General features: G+C 36.4%; 1 protein-coding gene across 2 annotated transcripts; it reads left to right on the top strand.

Annotated features, from left to right (window-relative positions):
- Positions 1 to 2,149: 2,149 nt before the first annotated feature.
- LOC127626835 (uncharacterized) lies at positions 2,150 to 10,631 on the top strand. Of its 2 annotated transcripts, none has more exons than XM_052102914.1 (7): positions 2,150 to 2,411; positions 2,998 to 3,052; positions 4,079 to 4,165; positions 6,023 to 6,123; positions 6,497 to 6,592; positions 6,742 to 6,966; positions 7,890 to 10,631. In XM_052102914.1, the coding sequence occupies exons 2-7, from the start codon at positions 3,029 to 3,031 to the stop codon at positions 9,319 to 9,321; spliced, it is 1,965 nt and encodes a 654-aa protein (XP_051958874.1). In that variant the 5' UTR covers positions 2,150 to 2,411; positions 2,998 to 3,028; the 3' UTR covers positions 9,322 to 10,631. The 2 variants fall into 2 exon arrangements, with proteins under 2 accessions (XP_051958874.1, XP_051958873.1); XM_052102913.1 differs by lacking the exon at positions 2,150 to 2,411 and adding an exon at positions 2,448 to 2,908.
- The last annotated feature ends 163 nt before the right edge of the window (positions 10,632 to 10,794 follow it).

The following is a 10,794-nucleotide window of genomic DNA, read 5'->3' as shown; positions in this document are numbered from 1 at the left end:
CATGATAAAATGGGCCTAGGGGTGAATTGGTCATTTGTTGTATATATTTTTATTGTTTCTTAATGATGCTGAATTTTCTCTCTTTTTTTGTTTTTTGACATGTTTTATTTTACATAAAGAAAAATGCATGCTGCACATGTTCTTGTGAAATAAAGTATATTTTATATAAAATGCCCATAAATTTCAAGCATTATTTTTCACCATCATGATCAGGAAGTAACTCTCATAATACAATGAAACGGATAACTATATACAATTATATTACACAAGATCAATGTTTTAAAATGCTTATTGTACTGTACCTTAATGTATCATTATAACATACGAATAAAGTATGATGTTTCGTTTGTAATAAAAGCAAACTGCGCTCCAAAACGTTAGGTGGCGCTACTCGGTTTAGAACGTAAGCTCCGCCCCTCACTTCAGGTTCTGGCACTGGGGTTCTGAAACTGGTGGTGCTGCGGGTCTGCAGCTGGATACTACAGGTGAAACTCGAAAAATTAGAATATCGTGCAAAAGTTCATTAATTTCAGTAATTCAACTTCAAAGGTGAAACTAATATATTATATAGACTCATTACAAGCAAAGTAAGATATTTCAAGCCTTTATTTGATATAATTTTGATGATTATGGCTTACAGCTTATGAAAACCCCAAATTCAGAATCTCAGAAAATTAGAATATTACATGAAATCAATAAAAAAAAGGATTTTAAATACAGAAATGTCGGCCCTCTGAAAAGTATAATCATGCATATGTACTCAGTACTTGGTTTGGGCCCCTTTTGCATTAATTACTGCCTCAATGCGGTGTGGCATGGATGCTATCAGCCTGTGGCACTGCTGAGGTGTTATGGAAGACCAAGATGCTTCAATAGCGGCCTTCAGCTCTTCTGCATTGTTTGGTCTCATGTCTCTCATCTTTCTCTTGGCAATGCCCCATAGATTCTCTATGGGGTTCAGGTCAGGCGAGTTTGCTGGCCAATCAAGCACAGTAATACCATGGTCATTGAACCAGGTTTTGGTACTTTTGGCAGTGTGGGCAGGTGCCAAGTCCTGCTGGAAAATGAGGTCAGCATCTCCATAAAGCTTGTCTGCTGAAGGAAGCATGAAGTGCTCTAAAATGTCCCGGTAGACGGCTGCGTTGACTCTGGACTTAATAAAGCACAGTGGACCAACCACCAGCCGATGACATGGCTCCCCAAACCAACACAGACTGTGGAAACTTCACACTGGACTTCAAGCATCTTGGATTGTGTGCCTCTCCATTCTTCCTCCAGACTCTGGGACCTTGGTTTCCAAATGAGATGCAAAATTTGCTCTCATCAGAAAAGAGGACTTTGGACCACTGAGCAACAGACCAGTTCTTTTTTCTTTAGCCCAGGTAAGACGTTTGACATTTGAAGCCCATGTCCAGGACCCGTCTGTGTGTGGTGGCTCTTGATGCAGTAACTCCAGCCTCAGTCCACTCCTTGTGAAGCTCCCCACACATTTGAATGGCCTTTTCCTGACAATCCTCTCCAGGCTACGGTCATCCCTGCTGCTTGTGCACCTTTTTCTTCCACACTTTTCCCTTCCACTTAACTTTCTATTAATGTGCTTTGATACAGCACTTTGAGAACATCCAACTTCTTTTGCAATTACCTTTTGAGGCTTTCCCTCCTTGTGGAGGGTGTCAATGATGATTTTCTGCACAACTGTCAGGTCAGCAGTCTTCCCCATGATTGTGAATTCAACTGAACCAGACTGAGAGACCATTTAAAGGCTCAGGAACCCTTTGCAGGTGTTTAGCTGATTAGAGTGTGACACTTTGAGCCTACAATACTGACCCTTTTCACAATATTCTAATTTTCTGAGATTCTGAATTTGGGGTTTTCATAAGCTGTAAGCCATAATCATCAAAATTATATCAAATAAAGGCTTGAAATATCTTACTTTGCTTGTAATGAGTCTATATAATATATTAGTTTCACCTTTTAAGTTGAATTACTGAAATTAATGAACTTTTGCACGATATTGTAATTTTTCGAGTTTCACCTGTATTGTTTGTCTAAGCAGCTCTGAATTTACTTGAGTACGACGGACGCGATGAGGCCTCCTGTACACCAGATGGCAGTATTTAATCTAATCTTGTTTACACGCACAGCTGAAGAGACAGGAAGCTGGTCAGTGTTGTTGCTCGCTTAAATTAAATCGTGAATTTGGACTGTTTTTTATATATATATATATATATATATATTTCTTTACTATTTTAACTGTATGTCTAATCCAGTCTTATTTCGGCGACCGGATCAAATAAAGGCTTTGGTGTTGCTTTACTGCTTTTGCTTTGTTCTGTTTTGACGATCGGATCTGTTTGCTCATTGACTTGCGTTGACTGAAATACAACTTGGCAATTACAAACAAAAATAAAGTAAGTGACAAACCAAACATATACACTTGCTCTCTTATTTGTGTAAGAAGTGCTGGTGACAGCTAACAAGACCATTCAAAGCCAAGTAGAAAGTTACTACACTAAAGCAAGAGTGGTTCTTTATGTAGGGTTGTTTTTAAATTAATGTGTTCAGTTTGAGACTATTTTTGTTGCTATGTCTTTTTTTACCCTGTTGTCACGGGTAATTCTTGGTAAACACAGTATTGGCCGCAAAGTTGACCAATAATCATGATTAATCGCCTTTTGGAGGAAGAGGAGGGACAGATGAGTCACGGTGACAGGGGTTAAAGAGCAAGTCAGGAGATGTTGGGTTCCTTTTTTTCACCTCGATACGCAAATAAACAATTTGAGATGTTTTGGAGAGTAGACAGGAGCAACCGCGCTGAGGAATCTGCTGGTTTCTCCTTGTATGGATTTGTGAAATTATTTGCCTTCCTCAAGTTATGGAAAACCAAAAACAGAAGAGAAAAAATCATGTGAGTTAGAATCCCTTGATAGGGGATGTTTGTTGTTGGTGGATGGATTTTTCTGGTTGATGTCTATTGTTGTCTCTGTTTTTCTACAGATGTCCATCGTGCTGTGTTACCTCTGGCAGGATGATCAAAAGTCAAGAACAAGATGTAAGATATCCCGCTCTACTACTTTTTCTCTGTCTCTCTTCTATTTGTCTGTGTGATATGTCATGACAGACTTGAGCATTGTGCTAAAGTCCCTAGGCAATGCAGACATATGGACATGTTTTTTTGAACATGTAAACACTTTCTTGTGACCATAGTCCCATAATGATCATAGGCTGATGATTATGTTCAGGTGTTATCTTTACTTAATGCAAAGACAGCCAAAAAAAAAACATTGTGAGGCATTCAGATGTCAGTGTTTAGTATGACTTCGTCTGATTTTTTGTTTTTGGTATGAAGGACTTCATTTCAAGGAATGTTCAATAAAAGTTCGTCAGAATTTGTGGCATAATATTGATTACCACAAAAATTGATTTTGACTCGTCTCCTTTTCTTTAAAAAACACAAAAATATATTACTGTGTGACAGATGGAAGTGAATGGGTCCACTTTCTTTACTTTAAAATACTCAGTTTCAAAAGTATAGACACAATACATAAAGGATATGTGTATACAATTTTTTTAGTGTGATAAAATCACTTACTAAGCTTTTCTGTGTAAAGATATAGACAATTGTACAACTTCATTACCATGATGATGTTATGTCAACAAACCCTAAAATGACTGTAAATGTTACTATTTTAACAACTTTACAGAGTTTTAATAGATTAATTAGTCCTTTTTATAAAATTATAACCTTCACATTTCTGTTTTTAACCCTCTCCAAAAATTGGTCGCATTCACTTCCATTGTAAGTGACTCACTGTAGTACAGATATTTGCTTTTTTAAAGAAAAGGAGGAACGGACCGAAATAAATTTGTGGTAATCAACATTATGCCACAAATACTGTTGATTGAGTTTAACTTGTATTGAACCCTTGTATTCCTTGAACAGATTAGAGAATTAAAAAAAAAAGAGTTTGAACCTGTTGGATAACAAGTGATTATATTTAGAACATTATAATGTAATGTTTGATAGTTTGCTTCCTTGTGTATATATTGGTCTTAAATGTTTGTGTTTTTGTAATAGGAATTCATTGCTGTGAGGGTTCAGGATCCTCGTTTTCAGAATGAAGGTTCCTGGAACTCATATGTGGACTTCAAAATTTTCCTTCATGTGAGTTTTTTTGCCACAAAGATGTCAAATAATAATTAGTATAAAAGTTCCAATACTTCATAAATCAATCTTTCTAGTTGACTGATTTTAGAGGGTGATTAGATGTTGGTGGTTTTTTATAAGAACCTAATAAACATTTAGCTTTTTTGTTTTGTGTATGTATAAATCCATTTAACATCTCACTGGTAATCATTGCAACTTTATTGGTATTGATTGGATCACTTAATGGAGTGCAGTGTCCTTTGTTTCATTATTATGGCTTGACTGAATTGCTTGAATGGTAATTGCATGCCACTTGAGTGGTTTATTAAAGGGTGATGACATCTCTTATCTAACTGTGTGTGTGTGTGTGTGTGTGTGTGTGTGTGTGTGTGTGTGTGTGTGTGTGTGTGTATTTATCACTTTGTGGAGACCAAATGTCCCCATAAGGTTAGCAAAACCCAAACATTTTGACGTTGTGGGGACAATTTGTCGGTCTCCATGAGGAAATAAATCATGCTAATTTATGTTTTTTGAAGATGTAAAAATGCAGAAAGTTTTCTGTGAGGGTTAGGGGATAGAACATAAAGTTTGTGCTGTATTAAAACCATTATGTCTATGGAATGTCTCCATAAAACATGGAAACCAAACACACGTGTGTGTGTGTGTGTAAATATATATACAAACACATTATACATGTATATTAGGGCTGTCGATTTAACGCGTTAATTCAGTGCGATTAATTTTATTAAAAATAACGCGTTAAAAAAAATTAACGCAATTAATCGCAATGCCCCCGGATTGTAATAAGATTCCTGAGAAATAAAAGCTAGTAGTTCCACCTGTTTACTCCACAAGGCAGTAATGGAAATTTAAGCTGTGTGGCAATGCACAGTTTATATAGTGAAGGACACAAGCAGACAGCACAAAACAGACATTCGTTACGTTCTTGCATTCAAAACATTTGATGGAGCGCAAATGGAGTGGTGGTGGTGTAGTAGGCTAAAGCACATAACTGGTAATCAGAAGGTCGCTGGTTCGATCCCCACAGCCACCACCATTGTGTCCTTGAGCAAGGCACTTAACTCCAGGTTGCTCCGGGGGGATTGTCCCTGTAATAAGTGCTCTGTAAGTCACTTTGGATAAAAGCGTCTGCCAAATGCATAAATGTAAATTCGAACTAAGGGATCTCAAGATGTGTTCGAAGTATTAAACCATATTTAATTTGAAACAGTGACCTAAACATTTTATGTTTATGATGCAATGCACCCGAGACGCTACACAAGCATGCCTGACGCTTGTTGAAATTGACGGGTCCTTAAACAAGCCCTCATAATAAATCTCCCACTGATTGACACATTCACTTGTGAAATGGATTGCTGTGACCTGTATGCCAATGATTGGATTATGTTCAATAATATGGTAGTAAACATTACATTGTATTCTAAAGCAGCTTTTTGAATGGTCTTATCAATGATTAACTCTTCTGCCACAAGAAGGTAATGCATTTTAATTATCTGAATATATATATATATGTGTATATATATATTTAGAGCAGGATAGCCAATATACTGTATGAATAATTCTATTTATTGCACAGCAAATGAGATGCTGAAATGAAATTTCCACAAGATTAAATTTACTGAAAAAAAAAAAATTGAAAACAGAAATGTTTATTGTCCAATGACATGGCTGTTAGTAGAGTTTGGAACTCACACAAGTGGAATGGGTGTTGGGGGCACCATTTCTGGTAATTGGCCAAGTGGACATGGTTCTTGGCAATGGAATTAATCTCAGAATGGACAGAATCCACAGTTGTTTTTGTCTGGCCTTGTGTTGCCTGTGGTCTGAATTTGGTTTCTTTGTGTCTGTCACCAGACAAACAGCAAAGCGTTCACTGCGAAAACATCCTGTGTGAGGCGGCGATACAGTGAGTTTGTGTGGTTGAAGAAAAAACTGCAAAAGAATGCTGGTCTTGTGTAAGTTTACTTGCATAAAAAATTGTTTAGATGCATGTGTAAACTGCTCATCATTTTTTGTCTAAAATGCTCATCAATGGTATATTGATATTTACAAAAATATACTAAGAGGTTGAAATTGTTTCTTCATTTCAAGAAATATATATATTTTTATATATATACACTTATTAGGAAATGACATGTCAAATATGCCAATTCGGAAATTATGTGTCAAACATGCCAATACGATAGGAAATAATTCTGTTTAAAGGTGCAGTGCCACAAAATCTTCTGTTTGGCAAAACTCATGGTCAAAACATTTGTAGCACCTTAAATAACTAATAATAAAAAAATGATTTGTTATTGGCCATAACGCATTGTAATATTTCCACAGGCCAGTTCCTGATCTGCCCAAAAAGTCGTTATTCTCATTTATTAATGATGACTTCATTGAAAGGAGGAGAATGGGTCTACAGAGCTTCTTGGACAAGTATGTTTTAGCTGTTTATTCAGAATTTTCCAGTGTTTTATTCCAGAAATGTTTCTTAATATTTCAAATGACAAACATTGCAACATGCTTGATACATAATTTTCCTTCAGATGAAGCCTACCATTAATTGATATTGTCTTCATCTATAGGCTGTTGCACATGACGGTATGTCTGTCCGATAGCCAACTCCATCTTTTCCTGCAAACTCAGCTTCCTGTAAAGCACATTGAGGACTGTGTGCGGGGCCACACCCCCTACACTGTGACAGAGGCCATTCTTACCTATGCTTCCTCCAAACTTGGTTGGGTGCAAGAGGAGGGGGGCGGATCCCAAGAATTATGGCCAGCCCCTGTTCCATATGAATCCATAGAGAGGTAGAAAATTATTGCCAGTCTGGTCTTTTATGAATAAGTAGTCAATAAGCAGGCTATGATTTTAACATACACCGCTAATATTTTACTGTCTTGATTTAGAAGACTAATTGGCCTATAATGCTCACAATGTTGATTGTCCTTCCCTTTCTTACAAATAAGTGTTATTATAGAATCTCTAAAAGAAATAGTATGAGATTAACATTTTTATATATCATTATAGATTTCTAATAATATAGGTGCAATCATTTTATTATATCTATGTTTAATTAAATTCAGTTGTGTTGCCATCATGATTGCAATTATATAAAGGACATCATGATTAAACATTAAAAGGACTGTTCCAGGTTAAGCTCAAGTTAAGCTCAATCGACAGCATTTGTGGCATAATGTTGTTTACCACAGAAATTAATTTTGACTTTCCCCTTATATAAAAAGGCACTTACAATAGAAGTGAAGGGGGCCAATCTATAAATGTTAAAATACTCACGGTTTCAAAAGTGTAGCCACAAGAAATAAATAATATGCGTGTTAACATGATTTTAGTGTGATAAAATTCCTTAACCTTTTCTGTGTAAAGTTATAGCAAATTTTACAACTTTGTTGCCATGATTAAAACAAGTTTAAAGCTCAAATAATACATGAGTTTTAATAGAAGAATTAATGTATGTGCTTTTATAAAATAAGCTTCACGTTTCTGCCTTTTAAACCCTCCAAATATTAGCCCCATTCACTTTTTTGCCTCACTGTAACCTTGATTTTTGCTTCTTTTTTTTTAAGAAAAGGAGGGACATGTCAAAATGCATTTTTATGGTAATCAATATTCTGCCACAAATGCTGTTGATTGACCTTAACTTGTATTGAACATGGAATATTCCTTTAAGACCACTTATCCTAATGTCATATTGTTCTATTTCTCTTCACAGCCCTGCTCATCACCTCCCATCTTTTCAGTGTGTAGGAGCTACATCAAGTGGACTAGGAACTCCAAATGAACTTACAGATGTTTCAGACCTAGAAACAGAGTCAATACTGAGTGATGCAGAGCAGACTGCACCTATAATGAAGTATGGAAATGTTCATGAACGGATAGTTCAAGAGAGAGAAAGTTCCATGAATCTAGTGGTTGAAGTCCATCCAACCACTCTTAGTTTTCTAGTGACAGAGTTTGAGGTTGAAAACTGTGTATCAGATGAAACACAATGGCACAAAAGCAAAGATCTACAAAGGGATGGATCTGAATATACTGTTTCACATATAGGCGGGCTGCTTGAAAACAAATCTCAGCACAGAGATACAGATAAAAAAGGGGAAGGTGTAGATAAAGTGTTTGATCAAGAAACATCTGTTATGATCACTTCAGTAGATAGAGTCATTGAGAAGAGAACTCTTGGTGATATTAACGAAGGAGAGAGGGACAGTCAAGACGCTGCCCTTAAGCAGGAATGCACTGTGAGACAAACCCCTGACAAGGATCTTCATGAAGAAGATCCAAGTCCAATGGTCCATTATAATGAAGTAACTCTGAATATCAGTGTTGCCCAAGAAGACACTGCTGAGCAGAGTGACCTCAGAAGGCAGGAATTTGTAGAAACTGCTGCTAAAACTGGGGAAGATCATGAACTGCATGATTTAGACAGCATCATAGAGGATAACACACCATATAATGAAGATCAAGGTAAAGCAGAGATAACAGTGGACAAAGCAGTCAAGGAGAATAGAGTCCGTGATGAAAACTCAAACATAGATGCTGCTGTCCATGAAGACGCCACAGTGAGCCAAAACCTTGACAAGGATCTTTACGAAGAAGGTTCAAGGATTTATTATAATGAAGTAACTCTGGATCTCAGTGCTATGCACAACAACCAAATGCGTGTAGAAAACACAACTAAAACTGGAGAAGATGTTGCACCTCTGGATTGCTATGTAGCCGACTTCCTTGAGGAGATCTTGCCAGATACTGAAGACCCAGAACTAGGTAAAGTAAAGATAAATGAGGATGATTCAATCCAGGAGAATGGAGTCAGCGATAAAGACTCCAGTATAGATGCTGCTGTTCAGGAAGAGGCCATGAATAAAACTATCTGTAAGCGTTCAGAGATCAGTGAAACAAGCATTCCCTGCTCAGAATGCAATGAGGATCATGTTGGTGAGGTAAACAAGCTCAATGCAAAATGTGTCCAAACCAGCAGTGACATTTTGATTCTTGGAGAAGTTGAGGAAGCAGCAATCATGCAAAATGACCCAGTGACCGAGAATGTGCAAAATGACAGCACTGAGGTTTCTTATCAAGACAGCAACCTTGTTTTACAAGCCATAGAGATTGATTCAATGCAATGCCAGGAGAAAGATAATTAATTCCCATTGGCATGGCTTGTGAACAGAATGTACTATAGACTGTTTTCAACACATACAGTCACAGACTGGACCCATAGTATGCTATGTCATAGTCTTCTACTGTGATCACAGAATAGTAGGTGCATGCAACTGTAAAGGGATGAACACATCTCATTTTTCCTGCATTGATCAATTGTTGGCATGTTCTGTTACAGACATCTTAGAGAATATACACTGAATCATTAGACGGGGTGTAGTTTTTTTCTTACAATGTGAAAGGTAATGCACGGAGTAGGATGGTGAACAAATTGCATTGCAACAAATACGTCAAACACATGATAGGGTGTGAGATATAGAACTGTACAAAAAGCAATGTGCATCACAGTGGCAACTTGATCCTTATATTCGCCATTCTTATACCTATATATATTGTTTGTTTCGTGTGATTTTAGCAACTAGACTTACTCCATGAAATGTGCTGACATATCTATTTCAGCATTTTTAAATACCAATTTTGTCTGTCCCTTTTTTTTCTGATGGTAAAATGTTGGTCACACGTATGCTTTGCTGGAACTGTGGGTGATTAATGTCAGAATTCTAGTATCTACTCAAAACCAGTGTGGTTGTTTGAAGTGTTTCTTAATTTATGTCAGCAAGATCCCAGTATTCTTTAGAACTGAATTGTCTTGTTTGACAAAACACTAATTTTCATATAATAATTTCATGAGCTAAGAGTGTTTTTTTGTGTTCAGCACACTTTGTTTGCAATGTTAATATTTTTTTCTTTATCCATCCTAACTTAATGTTGCACTAGGTCTGAGAGTTGGTAGGTCATTGACCATCTGTCTATTTATATTCTTCTGTGATATTGTGTTACGGTGGCTGCTTATAATACTCATGAGAATTTAAACATTTACTCAAAAGGGACTTGCTGATGTTACAATGCCGCTTATATCCATTGACTACTTCCGTTTATATTTCCTTTAGTTGGAAATTTTAAATGAGTCTTCTCAACACATAAATTTTTTTTAATCAGCAAAGAGAAAATTCTTAATGCACACTAACAATATTTCAAATGTAGAGGACCCTATATTATTACTTTTTAAAAATAAGTTACTGAACTCAGATTTCACAAATTCAAATGTATAAATATTTGAAGCATATTATTTTATAATTTGTTGTGAAGAGGACATCTTAATTCATGATGTGTTTATTTCAGTTTCACACATTCATTTGAAAAGGCAACACCAGTCTACCTAGACTACATTCTTTATGAGTGGTTGGATTCACCAGTGTGATTACTAACAAGAAAAAATAAAGTGAGGCTGAAAAGTGAGAAATCTTGTTTTAGATACGTGTTGTGTGTTTTTTTTTTTGAAAAACAGATTTACATTATTCCCTGCCCGCGACCCTATATTGGACAAGCGGCTTTAGAAGATTGTTGGATGAATTTACATTCTTTTGTCAGAAATCCTGTGAATGTAATTAATGTTT

This window comes from Xyrauchen texanus, chromosome 33 (assembly GCF_025860055.1).
Source record: "Xyrauchen texanus isolate HMW12.3.18 chromosome 33, RBS_HiC_50CHRs, whole genome shotgun sequence".
NCBI classification, from domain to species: Eukaryota; Metazoa; Chordata; class Actinopteri; order Cypriniformes; family Catostomidae; genus Xyrauchen; species Xyrauchen texanus.
This window is presented reverse-complemented; position numbering and strand designations above follow the sequence as displayed.

What these genes read in the sequence shown, in the direction of transcription:
- LOC127626835 (XM_052102913.1), top strand. Translation starts at nt 2,736, where the DNA reads ATGTTGGGTTCCTTTTTTTCACCTCGATACGCAAATAAACAATTTGAG. An exon ending in TCAAAAGTCAAGAACAAGAT is followed by an intron (nt 3,053 to 4,078) that starts GTAAGATATCCC and finishes TTTTTGTAATAG; the next exon opens with GAATTCATTGCTGTGAGGGT. An exon ending in CCATATGAATCCATAGAGAG is followed by an intron (nt 6,967 to 7,889) that starts GTAGAAAATTAT and finishes TTCTCTTCACAG; the next exon opens with CCCTGCTCATCACCTCCCAT.